This window comes from Nyctereutes procyonoides, unplaced genomic scaffold (assembly GCF_905146905.1).
Source record: "Nyctereutes procyonoides isolate TBG_1078 unplaced genomic scaffold, NYPRO_anot_genome, whole genome shotgun sequence".
NCBI lineage: Eukaryota > Metazoa > Chordata > Mammalia > Carnivora > Canidae > Nyctereutes > Nyctereutes procyonoides.
Genome location: NW_026575047.1, coordinates 51,310,848 through 51,334,252, shown reverse-complemented (window position 1 = coordinate 51,334,252; position 23,405 = coordinate 51,310,848). Strand labels below are relative to the sequence as shown.

General features: G+C 42.5%; 1 protein-coding gene across 4 annotated transcripts in view; it reads left to right on the top strand.

Moving 5' to 3' along the window:
- Positions 1–23,405, top strand: part of ADAMTS17 (ADAM metallopeptidase with thrombospondin type 1 motif 17) — a 325,031-nt gene that overhangs the window by 174,652 nt on the left and 126,974 nt on the right. For 2 of the 4 annotated variants that reach the window (XM_055326445.1, XM_055326443.1), the window contains exons 11-12: positions 17,786–17,887; positions 19,399–19,544. In XM_055326445.1, the coding sequence (XP_055182420.1) occupies positions 17,786–17,887; positions 19,399–19,544 (248 nt within the window). Of the gene's footprint in view, positions 1–17,782; positions 17,888–19,398; positions 19,545–23,405 lie in introns of all 4 variants that reach the window. The other 2 variants (XM_055326444.1, XM_055326442.1) reach the window with 1 other exon arrangement.

The following is a 23,405-nucleotide window of genomic DNA, read 5'->3' as shown; positions in this document are numbered from 1 at the left end:
AAGCATTTGACTCCTGATTTCCGCTCAGGTCATGATCTCAGGGTCATGAGGTCGAGCCCCACATTGGGCTCCCTGCCCAGGCAAGAGTCTGTCTGTCCCTCTCCCTTTGCTATTCCCCCTACTTGTTCTCTTGTCTGTCTGTCTCTCTCTCTCTCTCTCTCTCTCAAATAGATAAATAATCTTGAAATTACAGTGGTTATTAGACCCAGAGCCAGATGTTCTCAGGTAATATGTTGACCAAAAAACACATGGGTCACTGTGTTACAAGTTGGTATTTATTTTTGTATTTTGGATGATACTTAAATTTAATTGTTTCCTTAGCAATCTTATGAATTTTATAATTATGCATTGACAAATATTATTCTGCAAAGGTGTTTACAGGCTTTAGACAGAATTTTAAATACAGAACCTCCTTCTGACTGGGACTTTGTGTATGTTCTTTGACACAATTCATAGGCATTTTAAGATCAATCAAAATTATAAGCCATTTCCTCATTCAAAGGCATAGGGTAAATGACTTTGGAAAAACAGTTGCTTTGGGAGCAACCTAGCCTCAAACACTAACCAGATTTCTTGCCTTCTTAAAGATTTGCATACAAGAGAACCAAGAAAAATTAAAATACAGTCCATTTTCATGTCTAGGGCTCTGGAGATCCCCACACCATCACCATTACATCTTTCATGTCTGTCTGCAAAATGCTGGTATTGTAAGGCTCAAAGCTGTCTATGGAAATATGAACTACCAAAAAAAATTGGCATCAATAGTTGGCATTTCTTGCAGCAATTATTGGCAAATATAGCTGTCTCCTCTTTTAGCCAATGGTAATGTGATGTTTTTAATTCAATAAAGCATTTAAGAAAGTCCAAACATAAAAGTTATAAACACTGGATGGTAAATATTTATTACAAAGGGGAAATGAACTTTACGCAATTAGCTCAATCCATCTTCTTTATGATTACAAGTTCCTCCTGTCTCAGGAAAGTCACTGGAAAGCATAGTCACTATTTAATAAGACTTTAAAGCTATTGGGGCTCAGCTATCCTGCTGAGTGAAGCAAGGGGTAAGAAAGCCCAAGGTGTAGGTATCGCCAACTGAAAGGAAGAATTGTGACATTGCTCCTGGAGACCAGAGCGGGAAGTGGGGAGTTAGGACAATGTTCTGACAATGACCACGACCTCCTAAAGCCCCCACCCTTTTCCAGCATGAAGGATATATACCCATCCCTGCTTATCACCCTGGTTCCTGGAGATTCTGAGTTGAAAGTTGCTATGTAATGACCACTTGTCCCTTAACCCTACAGCCTTCTTGGCAACACATTCCACCATGGTTGCCCTGAAAGTCTGCACATGACCACCCCACCTGGAAAGGAAGTTAGTGTGGGAAGTGATGAACACCAGCCTTATAACTGACCTGAGCAAGAGTGTGCCTATACATCATGGCATTTGCAATGGACAGAGATGGGCCTATCGTGCTTGCTTGCTTTTTTTTTTTTTTTTTTTTTTTTTTTTTTGAGTATCGAGCACAGAAGCTGTAGGCCAGCTGTTTCAGGAAGGCGAGGGTGTCTGGAATGATAATAGGCATTTAAGGGTCTTCATGCCTTCTTTCTACCTGTTGTTTGCTCTTCCCATTTAGTTCTCTCAGCTTTTCAGTACAGTGTGGAGGTGCTGTTCATATCACATGATGTTTAAGAAGGTAGTCTCCCAAGTCAGACACCCAGGGTCATGTCTTGCCTCTGCCTCTTGAGTGAGCTACACAGCCTCTTCTGCCTCAGTTTTCCAATCTGCAAAATGGGAAAAATGGCTCTACTTACATATTACATAGGGTTATTCTGAGGGCTGAGTAACACATGAGTTAGAGTACTTAGCATGTAACATGCACTCAGTAAAGGTTAGCTGGTATCATTTTTTTTCCATCCTGGAGCCAGTGGCAGAGAGGACACTGTTTAGCTGACAGTCTTGTTGGCTGGTCCTTTTCCACATCCTTCCTTATGCTGTTCTTGACATTACTTCTGCTACCCTGGGAGCACCAGGAATTAATGTGAAGTGTCCTGTAGCTCTGTCTTGGCACAGCCCCAGTCCCAAGTTTGCAAAGGCTCTTTGCAAACTTTCCCAAATCCCACAGAGATTCTCACAGGCATCTTGATGGCTAGAGATCCCTGTGGGGTCCAGGAAGCTCAGGGCATCAGAATTCCACCTGGAACCATAGGTTCTTTCTCTCTGATGTTGGTCACTTCTCAACTGAGTGGGTCATTAGAAGCTCCTCCTGAGGATATCAGAAGTTTTAATGCCCTCCTTCAGATCTTTGGCCTTTGAGTCTCTAGAAGACAGCTTTCCTGGGGGATCTCGCACTCAGTGGGTCTTGGGACCTGCCTATCTAAATGAAACCTGCCCCTTTAATGCTGCGTACCTGGCCAGAGTGGATGGCTGGCCCAAGCCACAGCCTCTCCCTGCCCCTCTCAGACAGACAGGGCCACGCAGTAGGATGTTGGGTTCGGTGCCAGGTTGAAAGCTCTCCTGCCTGCCTTAGTCTCAGTCTCCTGCCCAGCATCTGCAGCCTCTCTCAAAACTGTTGGGCTTTGGCAGCAGATGGCCCCAATTTTCCAGAAGTGTTTGGAAGTTTACAGTAGACTGCCTCCTCAGAGAGCTCTCCAGACTTTGCAAGTTGTGTGTTATCTGCCATTTCTTATCCCTGATCCCCTCCCCTTGCCAGCAGATGCCCGAGGACCCTGGCCCTGCCTTCACCCAGCAGCCTCCCCCCTTCCCCCCACCCAAAGTGGCCCCAGCCAGGTAACCATCTCTGCAACCTATAGAACATGGAAGGAGTGACCAGCCTCAGGACTCAGGGAGCCTTCCAGAAGTCGGGCTGGCATGCCAGCCGGGGGGAAGGCTTCAAACTGCAGTAGTACTTGTGGAAAATTTAGATTAGTAACCTTTTCATACAGCTCTTATTTTATCTCCCTTTTGGCTTGTGTTATCAGCAACACATTTCTGAGGGTTTTTACATAACCATCGCCTTCAGTACGCTTTGAGACAGAGCTGTTCTCCAAATACTTCATGGGTGCCCAGTAAGGGAAAGAATCAAAACAACCTTCCTAGCACTTAAAACGGTCACCAGACACCACTAGTTGAAGAAAAATGGTAAAGCTTTGAATGCACGAACAGTGCTGTCTTAGGAGGAACTCAGACCTTGCCTGTGTTTTCACAGTATGCCAGGAAGGAAGCTTGGCATTGGCTTATTTGTCACGCAGCTGCTGGAGACACTCTGCTACAAAATGTAATTGATACGACTTTTGCCAAACCTTGAATGTAGCCAGTGAGGCAACAGATGCTAGAACAAGACAGCTGTTTCATTTTCCTTGTTCTTTGCCCCAGACCAGTAGCTTTCCACTGCTGCTGGTTTGGTTTGGTGTGTGTTTGTTTTGTTTTTTTTTTTTATTTTTCTGGTTTTGAGTTTTTTTACTTTCCCATCTGACTCTATTAAAGTTTTTTTTTTCCTGTAAAACTTGATACTTTCACCATTTAACAAAAAGTTAAAATCCAGGATGGGATAAAATATTACCTGTACATTACAAACATGATTCTCCTTTATTCCTCTTATCCAGGAGTTGGTCTCAAGCTGAGCATCCTAGTTTCCAATGTTGGCCAGGAGCTAGGGGAGCCAGTACACCCCCAACCCCACCCCTGATGCGGCTTAAGTGGCTGTACATTTCAGTTGAGCCAAGATTATGTTGCCCAGCAGTGCTTGCAAACAGAACATTGCAGGCAGAGGGCCCAAACCATTCCATTCCACTGCAAATATGAAACAGTGATGAACACTCGTGCCTGGTTGATGCAGAGGATGTGAGATTGTAGGGGGAGGAAGTAGAAGAGGAAATTGGGACCCATCAAGAACTGTATTATAACCAGTGGATAAGAGTGTCTTTTCTAGGGTCAGGAAAGGTCCCAGCTCTGCAGCTTGGGTAGGTCACTCCAAAGTGTGATGAGTGATTATTTCTGTCTCCTAAGATTGACATGAGTGGTAATGAGATAATTCTGATAAAGTACTTAGCCTGATGCCTGAGCTTAGTAAATGCTTAGAGTAGATCAGCTTTTCCCTCATGCTATCAAAGCAGTGCATGGCCTCACTCGTGAATGTATTCGTTCATCCATTCATTTGCTCATTCAGCAAGGCCTTTTTGGTGGGTACCATTTGCTTCCAGGCATGTGCCAACTAATGAGAGGAGGAGGTGATGAAAGACTGCCCATGCCCCCTAGGAGTTCAGGATGGAGGGGAACCAAAGGGGTAGCAGGTGAGACACATGGCACTGTCACTTGGCAGGACCAGTTGGTGTGGAGTGCTCTTAGAACCCTAATGGGTTCTTCCTGGTGAGAACGGAGAAAAGAAGGAAAGTTTTTACAAAGTCCTGGATTTGGCCTTGTAGAATATGGAGGATGATTTCATGACTCTTGATTTTTTCAGTTCTGGTTCCTTCCCTAGACTGAGCTCTCTGACGACAGGCAGCAGGTCACGCTCACTGTTCACTTTACTTCTCTGGTGTGGTGCAGCCCAGCCTGCAGGGAGGGGGTCCTGGAGACCGGGCAGGGCAAGCTCACCTGGGAGAAGCCACAGCCTGGGTAGGGGTGCAGAGGATCCATGGGATGTGGATAGTCAGGTGCACTTAGTACATGGGTGCGTGGAGGCAGCAGGGAGGAGGGCCTATGTCATAGGGGTTTTAAGTGAGTCCTGAAGAGAACAATGGATGGGTTAAGTTGGTATCTGTGTTTCCAAAGAGATTCTGCAGATATATTGAGCATGAGGAAGACTGCAGTCAAGACAGCCTGCAGGAAATGATTGCATTTGTCCAGAGGAAGAGGACTTGAATGAGGCAGTGGTTTTGAGGATGAAAAAAGAATTCATTCCGGAAAAGCCAAAATGCCATTTTTACATTTATCTGACAGATACTTTGTAAATATGCATTGCAGGCGCTAAGTAATGATAGCAAAGACCATCTCTACCACAGATGCTTGGCTCTTGGTGTGACTTTTCAGAATCAGTTTGTTTTCTGAGTAAGCAATGTATGCACAAGGTGTGAAATGCAAAATATCACTATTTGCATACTTTTTCATATGAATATGAGCACCCTGACACGCTGTTGTATATCTCGCTTTTTTTTTTTCCTCTTAACTATATTTTAGAGTTGTTCAATACCTGTGTAAATAAGAGTTGCCCCATCCTCTTTTTATTTAAATACAGATGGTGTTATTTTTTAACTTTTCCTTTCGAGGTAGCGAGGTAGCTTTCGATTTAAAGAAGGGTTACAGCGACGCCTGGGTGGGCTCAGCAGCTGAGCTTCTTCTGCCTTTGACTCAGGGCATGATCCTGGAGTCCCAGGATTGAGTCCTGCATGGGGCTGTCTGCATGGAGCCTGCTTCTCCTCCCTCTGCCTATGTCCCTGCCTCTCTCTGTGTCTCTCTCATGAATAAATAAAATCTTTAAAAAAAAATTTTTTTTTGTACATAAACAGTACGGAAAGTATATACCTTCCCCCAACTCCCCAGCTTCCCTCTGTGTCAGCATCTTACAGAATCCTAGAACCATGATCAAAACCAGGATATGGGGATCCCTGGGTGGCACAGCGGTTTAGCGCCTGCCTTTGGCCCAGAGTGCGATCCTGGAGACCCAGGATCGAATCCCACGTCGGGCTCCCGGTGCATGGAGCCCGCTTCTCCCTCTGCCTGTGTCTCTGCCTCTCTCGCTCTCTCTCTCTGTGACTATTATAAATAATAAATTAAAAAAATTTAAAAAAAAACCAGGATATGAATCCTGGTACAATACTATTCATTAAAGTACATGCTGAGGTCACTGGTTTTCCTGCCAATATCCCTTTTCTGTTCTGGGATCCTGCTTTGCATTTAGTTAGTCCCATCTCCTTGGTCTCCTCCCATCTGCTCCTTGTCTTTCATGACCTTATCCCTTGAACAGTACCACTAAGTTATTTTGCGATCTGGGTTTACCTGAGGTTTCTCATGATCAGATTGAGGTTGTGAATGATCGAGAAGGAGACCACATTACATCCTGTTACAGTGGTGCCTCCTATCCGCAGTTTTGCTTTCTGTGGTTTCAGTTACTCACAATCAACTGTGGCATGTGGTCAGGTCAGGTGTAGCCCATCCCTATGTCACAATGCCTACATCATCAAGTGATGATATACTTCATCAGGTGATATAGGCATTTTATTATCTTACGTCATCACAAGAAGGGTGAATACAAAAAAAAAAGAGTGAATACAATAAGATACTTTGAGAGAGACCACACTCACAAAACTTTTATTACGCTGTATTGTTATACTTGCTCTGTTTTGTAATTGGTCTTCATCTCTTAGTGTGCCTAATTTATTTCCTTTTAAGATTTTATTTACTCACGAGAGACACAGAGAGAGAAGCAGAGACATAGGCAGAGGGAGAAGCAGGCTCCCCACAGGGAGCAAATGCGGGACTCAATCCCAGGACCATGACCTGAGCCAAAGGCAGATGCTGAACCACTGAGTCACCTAGGTGGCCTAGTGTGCCTAATTTATAAATCAAACTCTGCCATAAATATGTATGTATGGGAAATAACAGTATATATAGGGTTCAGTACTGTCCATGGTTTCAGACATCCACTGGGAGTCTTAGAACATATCCCCTGTGGATAAATGGGGACTGCGGTCCTGGTGATATTAACCTTGGTCACCCAGCTAAGGTGTCTTGGAGGATTCTCTACCATAACTTTTTTTTTAATTTTAAATTCAATTTAATTAGCATATAGCATATTATTAGTTTCACAGATGGAATTTAGTGATTCATCAGTTGCACATAACCACTCAGTGCTCTTCACACCACATGCCCTCCTTAATGCTCATCACCCAGTTACCCCCTCCCGACTCCCACTTCCCCTCCAGCAACCCTCAGTTTGTTTCCTAGAGTTAGAGGCTCTTACATCCACTGTAACTTATTATTTTTCTTTTTATCATTATTGTTGAGTTGATCTATAGCAAAGTTTCCTGACCTCAGTACTATTGATATCTGAGGGCAAATAATTCTTTGCTGCAGGACTATCTTACGCACTATAGGATATTTAGCAACATCGTTAGCCTCTGCCCACTCTAAGTCTGGGGCATCCGCTAGTTGTGACAACCAAAAAATGTCTTCACACATTGTCAAATATCTTGTAGGAGGGCAAAATCACCCCTAATTGAGAACCATTAGTCTACAAGATAAATACCTAGAAGTGGACAAAAAGTCACTTTTGCATGTATGTGATTTTTGGAATTTTATTCACCTATATAGAGCACAACATGAAACAGAAAAGTTCAAATCCTAAGTGTACAGTTATACTTATTTTTTATAAACAACACATCAGTAGAACCTGCACATGAAGAAATATAGCATTTCTGCAATTCCAGAAGCTTCCCTAAAGCCCTCTTCCATTCACTAACCCCCCAGCAATAATCACTTTCTTTCTGAACCCACAGATTAATTTTGCCTGTCTTTGAACTTGAGATGAAATTATGTACATGCTGAGTGAAGTAAGTCAATCGGAGAAGGACAAACATTATATGTTCTCATTCATTTGGGGAATATAAATAATAGTGAAAGGGAATATAAGGGAAGGGAGAAGAAATGTGTGGGAAATATCAGAAAGGGAGACAGAACATAAAGACTCCTAACTCTGGGAAAGGAACTAGGGGTGGTAGAAGTGGAGGAGGATGGGGGGTGGGAGTGAATGGGTGATGGGCACTGGGGGTTATTCTGTATGTTGGTAAATTGAACACCAATAAAAAATAAATTAAAAAAAAGAAATTATGTACATGCCTCAGTTCTTGATAGATATTGTCAGATTGATCTCCAAAGAGGCTTGCTATCTCTTTACACTCCCATAGACAACATATGGAAGTGCCGGCTTCCCCACATCTTCACCCAACCTCTCTGGCCCTTGACAATCTGACCATTTAGGAAATGAGTCTGTTGACAGGTTGAATGGCATTTCTCATAATGAGTTTGAGCATTTTTTCATATATTAAGAAACCAGTTGTGTTCTCTTTTCTATGGAGTATCTTTTTAAATCTTTTGGATTACTGATCTTTTTTAAGTGATTTGTTGGCAATTTTATATATTAATTTTATATATATTAGCCATTTAGCTAAAATAGGAGTTGTAATTTTTTTGGCAGTTTGTTTACTTTTATTTTTTATGATTTTATGTCAAGCAGAAGTGTGTTTGTGTGTGTGTAAAGTCAAATGCATCAATATCTTGATAAGGCTTCTGAGTTTTATGTCATGCTTAGAGGTCTTTCCTACTCCTACATTGTAAATTAACTTAATTCATGTGATATCTTCTAGCACTTTTATTATTACATTTTTATGTATGAATCTTTAATACAGCAGTCATTTACTTTAGTGTTAGGTGTGAGGTAAGGGATCCAACCTTTTTTTCCAGATGACCCCTCACGTAGTTCCATACTTGATTAATTAATTCATTTCTCCCCATTAATTTGAAATGCCATCTTTATAATATGCTTCTTTATATCTTGTTTTTAAAATATATTTTTGGATTTTTCCAGTCTATTTCACTGATATAATTGTGAACCTCTTAATATTTACATGACGGTAGCTTTATAAAATATTTTAATACACTAGCCATATGCTTTTTCACAGTTTTAGTGGCTATTATTTTTTATTTTTCCATATGTGTTGGTATTTTAAATTCAGTTATATTATTTTAGAGACTTAGTGAAAAATATATGCCTTTATACTTTGAGTCTTCCTACATAGCGTTTCTTTACATCTATTCAAAACATCTTCCTTTGCTCCCTCAGGGAAATTTTTATTTTTCTTTATGTATATTTTATAATTTTCTTACTATATTTATTCCTATAAAATATTTTTTCCAATTTGAATGGGATCTTTTATTCAGTATATCTTTAAAATTGGTTGTAGTTGCTATTTATAAAGAGCTTTAATTACTGTATTTTAATTTTACACCCAACCATCTGACCGAATTATTTTAGAGATTATAATGGTTCTTTAGTTAAGTATTTGGGTTTTTAGTTATATGATTATTTTAGTTATATAATTCTATTAACCCCTAGTTCCTTCTCTCACCTAAAATAATAACAGTGTGATAATATACATTTTTTCTTCTTCTCAACTTTAATGAGAGTGCTTCTATGTTTCTGCATGAGTAGATATTTATCAAATGAAAGAAGAAGTATCCATTTATGTACATTATTAACTTTAATAAGAGATTGTGATTAAATTTAGTCAAATGTCTTAGCATCCATGGGGAGGACTGGATGAGTTCTCTTTGAATTATTAGTGTGGCAAATTATATTAGCAGGTTTTCTAATATTGAACCATCTTCAGATTCTTGGAATAAACCTTACTTGGTCATGGTTCACTATATGCTTCACTATATTAGTAAATTTTATTTAGGATCTTCATCACAGTGTTTATGAATGAGTTTGGTATGAACCTTTTTTCTTTTTCAGTGCTTATCTTGTTCAGTTTGGTTTCAATGTGATATTAATGTGAAGTATAAGGAAAAATCCCCCTTTTCTCAATGCTCTTAAACAGTTTGAATGCATTGGTGTTATCTGTTTCTGAAAGATTAAATAGAATCTCCCTATGAAAAATACTACTAAGAAACTATGTGGGCCAGAGGTTTTCAGGAAGGGTAGCTCATTGACCAGCTTCCCTAGGTCTTCTATATTAGTTAGTCCATATGCATTTTTATTCTATTCTGTACAATAGCTCTTCTTGTAAGGAAATCATTTCATATCGAGTTTATGTATCGAGCTCAGTGATCACTATTATTTAAAATTTACATGCAGACATACATATATACATACATAAAATTTCCTTTACATTTTTGTTATCTTCTTTCTTCCTTTCTTTTTCTTTTTTCTTTCTCATTTCTTCCTGTCTTATTCATACTGTCTCCTCTTTTTCTTGAATAGGTTAGCAAGTAGTATATCTAGTACATTTGTCGCCTAGAGACCAACTCATATTTGACTATGGTTTATCTGTTTCCTAAATAATACATTTCTCTTTTTACTTAAAATTATATCCTATGATTTTTGCTGCATTCAGTGAATGCAAAGCAAGCGAGTAGTTTCGTCAAATGTACAAGAAGAAGGTGTTACACAAGAGCATGAGTAGGAGGAGACGGGTTGTTGGGCCTATATTAGAAGACTGCCCCTCTACTAAGTGGGGAGGACTCATTATTCTATACAGTACATATTTTATGTTAGCTATTTTCTTCTCAAACACTGCCTCTCTTCATTCTTTCTGTTATCCGTCTGGGACTATGATTAGACACATACATCAATATTTTACTCTTTCTTATCTCTTAACCCATTTTTTTTTAGTATTTTCCTATTTCTTTTGTCTTCATGCTACAATCTATATATTTTTTCAATCTGTTTTCCAGTCACTAATTCTCTCTCTCAGTGATGTCAGAATCCACTGCTTTTCTTCAACAGTTATACATTTAATGTCTCATAATAAAAGTGCTTTCTAGTTTCTTTTTCAGATTTGCCTGATTATATTCAATAGTATTTCACCACTGGCTTTTGTACATGATGTCATCTTTTATTTCTTCAAACATGTTAGAGATAGTTATTATAATGATTTTTTTTTTCTAGAAAGGAGAGAATAGGCAAAGGGAGGGGAAGAGACAGAATCTTAAGCAGGCTCCACTCCCAGCATGGAGCCCAGTGCAGGGCTCAATCTCACAACCCTGAGACCATGACCTGAGCCAAAATCAAGAGTAGGGCACTTAACTGACTGAGCCACCCAGGCACACCTATGGTTATTATATATTCTGTATCTGATCATTTTATCATCTAAACACCTTGGAAGTTTAAATCTTTTATTTGTTGCTTCTGTTAGCTGTCATTTATGTTTCCATGCTTCATTGTGAGTTTACTTTTATTGAATATCACCATGGAATTCTGAGAGTCTGAATGGTGGTTGCTATATGTTTGTCTGTATATTTGTCTCAAAAAGCCAGTGGTGCCACCAATCCTTCTAGAACTGGTAAACACCCTTCCAGATTCCAGACTTACTCTCCCAGCTGGAGTGTCAAGATCATTGCTGGCCCTCAGGGGAATGCACCCCTTGTAAGTGCTTACTACAGACTAGACTATGTTAATAGTATGTACAAGTATAGCTATTTGTGTATTTTGTATTTGTTTTCTTGAATAGTTTCTTCTGGTGAGCTCAGCAATAAGAATGATATTTTTGAGCCATCTGGCTGGCTCAGTTGGTAACCAGCATGACACTCTTGATCTTGGGGTTGTAAGTTTGAGCCTCACAGTGGGTGCAGAGATTACCTAAAAGTTAAATCTTCAGGGGAAAAAATGACATTTTATTACAATACCTACCTGTTTTTGGAATGGAAGAGCAGCCCCGCCTCCCACAGACTATCTATTCTGACATTTGCTAGAAGCAAAAAGGTGCCATAGGCCAACTTCTCTTTAGAGTTTCTACTCTATCCTAATTCCATGGGCATGATAAAACCATTTCCACCTTCAAACCCCTTCTCTCCATTCCCTCTACCCCTCAATTTAATTATTTTTCTTAGTGGGTAACATTTTCCCTTTAAAAGCTCTGATATCCCAGCTGCTATATTTATCTGTTTTGCTCCTCCCCCAACTAGAAACGATAAAGAAATGGATATATATGGACAATCTCCTATGCCCTCCACCCCACCGCACCTTATTTTCTAGGCTATTCTTGTATCTATATCACTTCTGTCTCATCTGACTTTATATCCTATGCATTCTGTTCCTAACTTTCAGTCCCCACATTTCAGTCAATGCTTCACTGGGTGCTCACTGCTAACCCTTGGGTTTTCCTTTTATTTCTCTTCTGGCTAACATCATCCTCTAGTATTTTCTCCAAAAAAGGATTCAGCTTCTTTATAGATTCAAAAATAATTTTCTGGGGGTTCCTGGGTGGCTCAGTCAGTTGAGTGTCTGACTTTGGCTCAGGTCATGATCTCGGGGTCCTGGGATCAAGCCCTGTATCTGGCTCCCTGCTCTGAGGGGAGCCTGCTTCTCCCTCTCCCTCCACCACTCCCCCTAACTTGTGCTCTCTTCCTCTCTTTCAAATAAATAGACAAAAATATTTTTAAAAAATCATTTTCTGTTACCTAAATACTTGAGCAACCCTTTAGTTGCTAGAAGCTGTTTGGATTACATTTTCTTTCCTTGTGTCTTTCTAGGCATCCACTGCCATCTGGCAGTGAGTGCTGCTGTGGAGAAATCTGCAGGTAGCCTGCTGTGTTTTCCCACTGTCACTAGCTTGATCCTTTTTTCCTGGCTGCCTAAAATATTTCTTGCTCTATCCCTGAAATTCAGTAACTTTTATCAGGACATCCCTCTGTGTTCATTATTCTTTGCTGTTTTCCTGGAATAGGGCTTTGCTTTTCAATCTGAAACAGAGATTTCTTTCATTTCAGGATAGGGTCTTGAATTTCTTTTCAGATACCTTTTCTGTTCCATTACTTTGGTTCTCTTCTTTAAGAGTCCTGTGCTTCTGGCCCAACTCAGGGCCCTTGACCTCCACAAACATCCGTCCCCTCGTTGGAAAAAATGTAGAGAAAACTCATCCCACCTGCCTCCCACTTTTGCTTATGTCACATCTCCTTTATGTGTCTTCCATGTCTGTCATTCGTCTTATCTGTTTAAATCATTTATTCATTTCTATTTTATTACATTCATTTTTTCTCAGTCATCAACTCCATATACCCCTGTATGTGTTCAGTGGTGTGTCTCTTTTTATGTTGCTCTCAGTCTTCATCGGTCATGTGATTTTTTTTCCCCTTCCTTGGCCCATTCTGATGTTGATACTTTATCTCCTTTAACCTGACCATCTTTTCCCTGAGTTCTTATATATTTGCTTTTTGCAAATGCAAAAACAAAAAAAGACACAATTACTCTGTTTAAAAAAAAATGCCCATAGGCTTACACATTATTTTTAGCCATATTATGATATTATCTGGTAAGTATTCTTCAATGCTGTCTCCCTCTTGTACCTTCTCCCTTCATATTTGTAGTTCTTTGTATAAATTGTTTCTTTTTTACTGTTGTTCACCTCTGAGTTATTGCTGGAATCAGCTATAGATAGGATGTTCATTTTGGAGAGTGTCAGGGCTATTTCCAGGCTAGCAAGAATTCTCCTTATGAGAGAAGTGTGTGTGTTCCACCCTAAAGAGACCAGCAGTTGCAAGACTACCCACCATGAAGTATTTCTCCTAATAGGAGGAATGACTTCCTATACTTATGGTCTATCCTTGTAATTTCTTGGTGAAACCCTGATTTTCCTGCTTCTACCTTGTGATAGGTTGGGTCCAGACAATCTTCCATCGCCAGTTTGAGCATACATTTCTCTCTTCTTTTCTCCCCTCTCTCTGTAAAACGTCTTACTATTTATAGTATACTATGCATACATAAAAATGCACAGATCATACATTTAGAGCTCAGTTTTTTAGAGAGTGAATACACCTGTGGAGCCACTACATGAGTCAAGAACCAGGATGTGAACCTAGATTGATGAACTCCCAGCCTGGTAATTTTGGTCCAGCTCAGGCCCTTGACTTCCACATAAACATGTGCCTCTTCTTTGAAAAAATGGGGAAAAAAAATAGAGAAAGCCCTGTCCTACCTGCCTCCCCAGCTGTTATGAGCTTCAGGATGACAGACAGCAGAGCACTTTGTCATTTAGAAAGCACAACATGAATGCCAACTATCTAAAAGGCATCATGGTAACAAGCATAAGTGCTGTCCATACCATTTTTCCAGTACTGAAACCAAATCACAGAAGGGCAGCTGATTAGCTCTGGCACCCAGGGCAATGCTGATGGCCAAGCTGAGGTCAGAGGCTGCAGCTCCAAAGTTGCCTTATCCACTAAGTCCCCTTGTTGAAACTAAACAGAAAGGTGACCACTATCCTGACTCACAACACTACAGTTTTCTCTTGTTTTTGAAGTTCATATAAATGGGATCATGCCGTATTTCCATTGTCCTAATAGACCATAATCCATAATTTCTCTGTTGATGACCATTTGGGCAGTTCCTTTTTTGTTTTTTTGTTTTTTAAGATTTTATTTATTTACCATGAGACAGAGAGAGAAAGAGAGAGAGAGGCAGAGACACAGGCAGAGGGAGAAGCAGGCTTCATGTAAGGAGCCCGATGTGGGACTCAATCCTGGGACTCCAAGATCACACCCTAGGCCGAAGGGAGGCTCTCAACCACTGAGCCACCCAGGTGTCCCTGGGCAATTTCCAATTTGGACACTAATACAAAGATAAGATTGTTGCTATGAACATTCTTGACAAAAAAACCACAAATGATGGAAAGGATGCGGAGAAAAGGGAACCCTCCTGCACTGTTGGTGGGAATGTGAAACGGTGCAGCCACTCTGGAATACTGTGCGGAGGTTCCTCAGAGAGTTAAAAATAGATCTGCCCTACAACCCAGCAATTGCACTGTTGGGGATTTACCCCAAAGATACAGATGTAATGAAACGCTGGGACACCTGCACCCCAATGTTTATAGCAGCAATGTCCACAATAGCCAAACTGTGGAAGGAGCCTCGGTGTCCATCAAAAGATGAATGGATAAAGAAGATGTGGTTTATGTATACAATGGAATATTCCTCAGCCATTAGAAATGACAAATACCCACCATTTGCTTCGACGTGGATGGAACTGGAGGGTATTATGCTGGGTGAAGTAAGTCAATCGGAGAAGGACAAACATTATATGTTCTCATTCATTTGGGGGATATAAATAATAGTGAAAGGGAATATAAGGGAAGGGAGAAGAAATGTGTGGGAAATATCAGAAAGGGAGACAGAACATGAAGACTCCTAACTCTGGGAAACGAACTAGGGGTGATGGAAGCGGAGGAGTGTGGGGGGTGGGGGTGAATGGGTGATGGGCACTGAGGGGGGCACTTGACGGGATGAGCACTGGTTGTTATTCTGTATGTTGGTAGATTGAACACCAATAAAAAATAAATTTATTATTTAAAAAAATGTTTTTGGTAAACGTATACACACATTTCTGCCCGATGCATATGTAGGAGTGGAATTGATGAATAGTAGAATATCCAGCATGTCTTAAGCTTTAGTAAGTACTGTCAAGGAGTTTTTCCGAGTTTTTGAACCAATTTAAAAGCTCATCATTAATTAAGGAGAGTTCTTATCACACCACATCCTTGCCTACACTTTGTATTCATGTCTCTGTCACTCTAGCCATTCTGGTAGGTGTGTAGAGGTACCAAATGGTGGGCTTTTGGGTGGTTTTTAAAAGATTTTGTTTATTTATTCATGAGAGACAGAGAGACAGAGACAGGCAGAGGGAGAAGCAGGCTGCCTGTGGGAGCCTGATGCTGGACTCAATCCCAGGACCCAGAAATCACGTCCTGAGCTGAAGGGATGCTCAACCACTGGGACGCCTGAGTGGTGGTTTTAATTTGCCTTTGCCTGGATGGCTACTGAAACTGAGTACCTGTTCATACATTTACTGGCCATCCTTACATTTAAATGCCCTCATTTGTGAAGTACCCAAGTTTTTTGCCCATTTTTATACTGCATCATTCTAATTGTCTTTGGGAGCTTTTGTTTCATGTTTTTTACTTACACTTTCAATACAAATCCTTTGTTGGATCCACACATTACAAATATCTCTTGCACGTATTGCAAATATCCTCCTCTCTCACTTTCTTACAGTTGCCTTTTGATAGAAGTTCTTTGTTTTAATGTAGTATAATTCATTAATTTTTCCCTTTATGGTTAGTATGTTTTGTGTTCTACTTAAGAAATCTTTGCCTGACCTCATCTCTTCTTCTCTGATGATTAGGAAAGTTTTATTGGAATGTGCTGTCTATTAAGTACATAACAGTTCACACTGCCTTCTTCCTCTCTCTCCCAATGGGGCAGATGCGTCTCCTAATCCCAAGCTCTCCTATCCCATAAATTACCTCTGGGGTCAGCCTTGACTCATGAACACGTGTCTGCACACTGACACCACACTCTCAAAGAGCTCCAGGGTTAAAGTGCATGGAATCAAACATTTAATGAGGTTCAGTCTGTCTTTATGGGACCAGCTGGCATTGTACTCAGAGTTCTCATCTTTTTACCATTCCATGGAGAGGCGAACAATAATGGGAACATAGGGGCTTTCTTGAACCCAAACGTGCACTGTTCCACTTGAATCATCAACTTCTTTAAGGGCACAGAGCAGCTTCGGCATACTTGAAAAATGAGCAAGAGCTGTGGGCTTTTGAGCTCTTTGTCAAAGCCCCTCCAGCTCTGCTTTCCTTCCCTTTTTCTCCCTTTGTCTCTTAAACTTCTAAATATTTTTTGACTTTAGACAGCACAGTGCACATCTATCCTATGCAGATATTTGAGATTACTTGGAATGGCAGACCTCAACACGAATCAGGGTACACTCTTTACAAGCTCCACTGTGACCTGTCCTGAGCAAAGACCCTTGACCCTCACTCTGCCCAAGTTGCACCCACAGGTGCTGTGGCCATACCCTGGAGGGTGAGGTCACCCTGCTCCAGCTTAGGCCTTTTTCCCATGACTGGGTTTGGCAACCTGGAAGTACTACATCTTTAAAAGAGCCTTCAGTACATCTGTTCTTAATTTTCAAACCATGAGGCGAGGATTTGGGTGCAAGGAGTTTATCTGGGAAGTGATCCCAGGAAGCACAGTGAGGGGGCAGGGAAGTGAGAGAGGAGGGTGGAGAGTCTAAAGTGCACCAGTGAGCAGACCACCTCACGGACAATGGGGCCATCCTGCTGGGACCCTCTGAGAGAAGCTGGAGCTTGCCTCAGAGCCATCCCACCAAGGGAGTGTCCAGCTGCATCCCTGTGGTTGAAGCTTGCTCTGTGGTCAAAGGATGGCTTCCAGCACAAAGACTGAGGAAGCAGCCACCAGTGTGTGCAGACACTGAATGGTCTGAGTCCTGCAGGGGAGACTGAGGCAGCCCAGGAGAACACTGGCCATGTCTGCTCCGGTTATTTTCATAAATTGTCCCATCCTGAGCACTTTGTCTACGTGCAAGTTTCCTATTAATACAAATGGGCATGTTTTTAAATGCCTGTTGTTGAAGTAGAATTATTTTCACTGTATATTTGTGCAGGTTAAGAAATGCCTTAGGTGAAATACTATAACAAATCATGCATAAGTCAGCTGAGCTAGAAATGTGGGTAACCACAGGGAGATGGAAAACCTTTCTTTAACCCCTTGGGGTCTCTGAGCTCATTATCAGCCTTTGAGCTCCGGATTCTAGGCCTGCATAAATGCCCCTCTAGCCTCAGCAACGGAGCTGCCTCTTCCAGCAAGCCCTCCATGGGGAGGCCAGGCCAGGGAGATTCTCCTCCTGTGCACTCTCTCTAACCCATGGGTATCTGCCTCATACCTTCCTACATTAAATGGAAGATATGTGTTTGTTAATGGCACCTAGCCTGCACCCTGCGGTGGACACTCCCTCAGCTAACGCAGGAATTGCCGAACTGAATCCCCATGAGGGCAACCCTCCTAGGAGTCTATACACAGAATTTTGTGGAGTTAAAATGAACCAGTTGAATGATACACTTTTTTTTTAAACATCCAGATTCACAACCCTCCTTCTTCCCTTCACATTTTGAATTCCAAATCCAAACCAGTTATTGGGCCCCACTTTCTGACCCCAGTAGTGACCTGTATATGGTGTTCTAGGCAGTTCTGTTCCTTCCCTTGTCAGCAGCATCTGATGTGCGCTGGACTGTGGTGCCTGGTGGAAGGAGATACGTCCTGCAAGACCAAGCTGGACCCTCCCCTGGACGGCACCGAGTGTGGGGCAGACAAGGTAACCCCCACCTCCCACAGCCCTTCCCTAGCCCCTGTCTCCTGGGCATCGGGCACATCTCCCGAAGGGCGGTGGTCTGCACTGTACTCAATAGTGCCTGAAGCTCCGCTGGCTACTCCAGAAATGCCGTTGGAACCCACTCTGGGCAAAGAGGAACACTTCTATCTCCTCTCTCCTTTTTTTTCTGATAAGATACAAGAGTCGCTTAATATTTTTGTTAAATTGACTCTTTTTGTCACACAAGTGAATATCCTTTTTTTTAAAAAAAAAAAAAAAGCTTTTTCATCAATAAACCATACATACAAAAACAGGATCACTGGCTGTATGCAAAAAGCTATCATAAAATGAGTTGGATGAGAACAATGTGATGCAGTTCTAACTAGAGGTTAAGAAAGCTAGAAGATGTGGTTTATGTATACAATGGAATATTACTCAGCCATTAGAAACGACAAATACCCACCATTTGCTTCAATGTGGATGGAACTGGAGGGTATTATGCTGAGTGAAGTAAGTCAATCGGAGAAGGACAAACAGTGTATGTTCTCATTCATTTGGGGAATATGAATAATAGTGAAAGGGAATATAAGGGAAGGGAGAAGAAATGTGTGGGAAATATCAGAAAGGGACACAGAACATAAAGACTCCTAACTCTGGGAAACGAACTAGGGGTGGTGGAGGGGGAGGAGGGTGGGAGGTGAGGGTGAATGGGTGATGGGCACTGAGGGGGACACTTGACGGGATGAGCACTGGGTGTTATTCTCTATGTTGGTAAATTGAACACCAATAAAAATTAATTTATTAAAAAAAAAAAAAAGAAAGCTAGCCCAAGGCCTGATCTTCATTAACAGGAGAGATTGGTTTTGGAGAGGAGAGGGATTCAGGGCCAGCAGCCACAGATTTCTCCTTAGTCTTACTGTAAGGAGTGAATCAGGTGCCATGATTTGAAACCACCAAATCACCTCTCGGGCCCCGGATGTCCCTGCCACACATTTTGGGAAATTCTGTTTTAGACGAGTGGCTTTCTTTTATTCTCAGAGCCAAGGTTCTCCCATGCAGACCTGGCAGTGTCATCTCCAAGTACCAAACCCAGCTTTGAAGTGCAAAGCAAAGCCCCAGAGCCAGGAAACGCAGCCTTCCAGAGAGACGCACTCACGTTAACCAAAGCTTGCTGAAGCTTGGGTCTCTTCATGAACCATGTGAATTAGTCCTTTTCCTGACAACTTAGAAAAATTCAGGGGAGCACATTCCATGTGGAGCATTAGGGCCAAATGCAAAGCCCACAGGTATATGGGTGTCAGGTTGAGTAAGGACGGACTGTCTGGAGTTAACAAGCATGCATACCCTGAAAGAGTCTACTTTTGTGCAAATTACAAAAAGCCTTTGGGGATGGCATGGTGGTTTTTTTTTTTTTTTCATGTGGAGGGGCTTGCAGTGATCTGGTGAGTGAGCAGGTTGGATTCATTGGAGCTGTGTGGCCCCTGGGGCCTGTGGCCTGCCCTGCTGTGTTTCAGTGGTGCCGCGCAGGGGAGTGTGTGAGCAAGACGCCCATCCCGGAGCACGTGGACGGAGACTGGAGCCCATGGGGCGCTTGGAGCATGTGCAGCCGGACGTGTGGGACAGGAGCCCGCTTCCGGCAGAGGAAATGTGACAACCCCCCGTAAGTCCCCCTTGACCGGGCATTCTCCAGGGTGCCTTGATCAGGGTTTCCAACCCACAGCTCTTACCGTCTTATGCAAAGGAGGATCTGTCTCCTGAGGAGAATTTGACCTCAAAGAGAAAAAATGAAATCACTCCCAGGGTCCCGGGGTGCAGGGATGATGTGTGTGTCATATGGCATCTCAGCTTCAACAAAGCTCTTTCTGTGAACGTGGATGCAGTAGGTCCTATGGAGAGCTGGCTCCTTATACCTCGTGTGGGCCTCGGTGGAAAGCTTTTGTGACATAGCTGGATGACAATCTCCCCTGGCCTCTTTGCAGGCTCCCCTAGTCAAAGATCATTCCTGGTAAGCCTATGGACCTCTGGAAAGAATGGCCAACTGATTGGCCCTTAGCTGTTAGATTCAGATTGGCTGTTAGCTGATCTGGGAGCAACCTACCTGGCTGTGGAGGAGTCACATAGCATCTTGGGGTTCAGCTGTCTTGTTCATCCAGCACAGTTTTCACCTGTACTCTTAGAACTATTTGACAGAAAATAGGTTTGGGGGGGGGTTGTTTGTTTTTCTCATAGCCTTCCTTTTATTGACCTTGATGACACCATGACCCCTCTTGTTCTTGGCACATTAGCTCCGGAAAGCTCAGGACTAGATTTTGTGCTTAATTTCAATAATTTCTTTCCCACGAGTTTTTCTCTTCTCCTCTGAGACTTACCATTTTTAATATTTCTTAAAATAGTCTGTTTTATGTCTTGTATGCCATCTGCTATATCACACTAATTTTGAAAATGAGCAAGTTATAAATTATAAGTAAAAAGAAATGCTTTATATCCACAATTAAGTCACATTGATGAATAACCAGCCAACCTTTCTTGTGTTTAAGAATCCTAATGCTCAGGCTATATTCCAGATGAATTAAATCACAAATTCTGGAGCTAGGACCGAGGAATTGGATGGTTTAAATCTCTCCAGGTGAACTCAATGGCCATCCAAAGTTAAAAATCTCCTGATTAAAGGAGAACATGCTCACAGTTTAGTCAAGGTCAAGAACACTATCTTTTCCCAACAGTAATGCTATAAGAATTGGCATCACATACTGTGTCTTGTTAAAACGTTTCCTTCCAGTATTTAGCAGAGTGCCTGAAAAATGATAGGTGGATCTTTAATCTTTTAGGAATGACTTCCTAATTAAAAGCATTGAGGACATACTAGGATTTTCCAGAGAGACGGAATTAACAGATATATACATGATTTGTGATGAGAAATTGGCTCATACAATTATAGAAGCTGAGAGGTCCCACCATCTACCATCTGCAAGCTAGCAGGAAAGCTGGTAGTGTCACCCAGTCCAGGTCTGAAGGCCTGAGAATCAGGAGAGCTAATGAAGTAAATCCCAGTGGGAGGGCAAGAGAAGATGCAAAGAGAGGCCCTAGTGGGGGTAGAGGGCACAGGAGGTGTGTGTGAATTCCACCTTCTTCTGCCTTTTGTTCTGTTCAGGCCTTTAGGGGATTGGATAATGCCCATTAGGGAGGGCCATTTATGTTACTGCATCCACAAATTCAGATGCCAGTGCCATCCAGAAACACTTTCATAGGCACACCCAGAAATCACCTTTAATCTGCACACCCTGTGGCCAGTCAGGTTGACACATAAAAATAACCATCACAGATGCTTAGATGATTAGAAAGCCTGTTTCACTAAATGGTGAGAAATTAGTAGAGAGAGGTTTCAGTTTTTTCATAGCTCTGTGAGGAAGTTAAAATAGTTCCATCTCTGGCCCTGAGAAGAGAGCTCTGAAGGGCACCTGGGTGGCTCAGTCAACTAAGCAATCTGCCTTTGGCTCAAGTCATGATGCCGGGGTCCTGAGATAGAGCCCTGATAGACTCCTGCTTAACAGGGAGTCTGCTTCTCCATAAAATATTTTCTTTTTTTTAAGATTTTATTTATTCATGAGAGACCGAGAAAGAGGCAAAGACATAGGCAGAGGGAGAAGTAGGCTCCCTATAGGGAGCCTGATGCTGGACTTGATCCCAAGACCCTGGAATTATGACCTAAGCCAAAGGCAGACGCTCAACCACTGAGCCACCCAGGTGCCCTTTCTCCTTAAAATCTTAAAAAGAAGGAGAAGGAGAAGAAAGAAAGAAAGAAAGAAAAGAAGAAAAGAAAAGAAAAAGAAAAAGAGAAAAAGAAAAAGAGCAGGCTGAGATTTGGTCCTGGCTTGGTTGCTGGTCATGTGACTTCAAGGAAGCCACTTCTCTCTGGGCCTCAGTTCCATCATTAGAGGGAGCTGGCACAGTACAGTGGGAAGAGCCCGGCTTCAAAGAAAGAACAGACAAGGCTTCAAGTCCCAGAGCCACTCCTTAGACCAGCTGTTACGTGTGTCCCTACCTGAAGTTGGAATAGTTCATGGGAATGCATATAAAGGACATGATCTATATTGAGTACACAGCCCCTCTCCATATTAGCACTAACAGAAGGATGGAGATGAGACTTTGTGTCTGTCCCCTAACTCACAGCACCTGTGAGGCTCAGAGGAGGGTGACTGACATGGAAAGGCTTCGTTCAGACCAGGGCACAGTTTGCAAGAGCTGTAGCTGTCATGGGTGCTTTGTGTTTGCATCTGGAGCTCTTCTACCCTGACAGGATTGGTCTCCTGCAGCACATCATTCCATATCAGGTGTCCCCCAGGAATGTCATAGTAGGGGCACATTAGAACCTTTAAACAGAGGAACACTGTGCCCTGAGACGATTGACAATTGGATTGTATTTAGGTGAGAACAACCCTTACGAGGATAAGATGTCATCAATGCTGAACAGATGCATGAGGCAAAACCTTTAAGGGTCCTGACTCTGTTTTCTTGGCATGACTTTGGGTAAAGCATCCGCCATGCCTTGGCTGCATCCACTGTTCCCATCCTAGCTGTTTTCTGCCCTGCCCACTCCTAAAGAACCCCTAGTTCAGGAAACCAAGTTAGTGTGCCCTCTGGCCTGGCCTGCTGTGGGATTACATGAGCTGGGTCCTTGCCTCATCCCTCCAGGCCCAGTGGCCTCAAGAGAGAGGCTTGTTCCAAAGTTGTTGTAAAAATCTTCCGTTCCTTTCTTTAACAAGTGCTCCCCAGCCCACCCAGTGGTCATGAGCTTGATCTCTCTGTCTCTCTTCCTATGCCTTATCATTGAGGAATAAGGGAATTTGTCGGCCAGTGTGAACAGGCCACTGAAGGGTATGTGGGTCTCAGTGCGTCAGATGGTTACAGGCACTGACACATCCCTGAGAGGGAGGTATTTATGTTTGGTCTCTGTCATCAACAACATCCAGTGGGGCAAGCCGTGGTAGAAGAACCAGAAGGAGAATGCTGGTATTCTCACACCTCCTGCACCCCTTCTCGGTGATACCTTTCCAACCTGCTACTTTTAGTCCAACCTTGACAGGGTTCTGACTCTGGGCCAAGATTCTATTAGGTATAGGCCTCTAGGGACAAGCAAAAAACAGAAGAAAAAAATTCGGGATCCCTGGGTGGCGCAGCGGTTCGGCGCCTGCCTTTGGCCCAGGGCATGATCCTGGAGACCCGGGATCGAATCCCACGTCGGGTTCCCGGTGCGTGGAGCCTGCTTCTCCCTCTGCCTGTGTCTCTGCCCCCCCCCCTCTCTCTCTCTGTGACTATCATAAATTAAAAAAAAAAAAATTCTTGCCCACTCTCAATGGGCAGAGTCCCGCCAACTTCCCTTGGTCTTCTCCTGGACACCTCAAACCTGACTCTTTCCAGCCCATGATCTCTCCTCCCAGTCCACTTCCCCACACTCCTTTAATAGCACTACCATCCGTTACAGTGCTCCAGTCCAAAGCCCCTGAGTTCATGAACTGTCCTC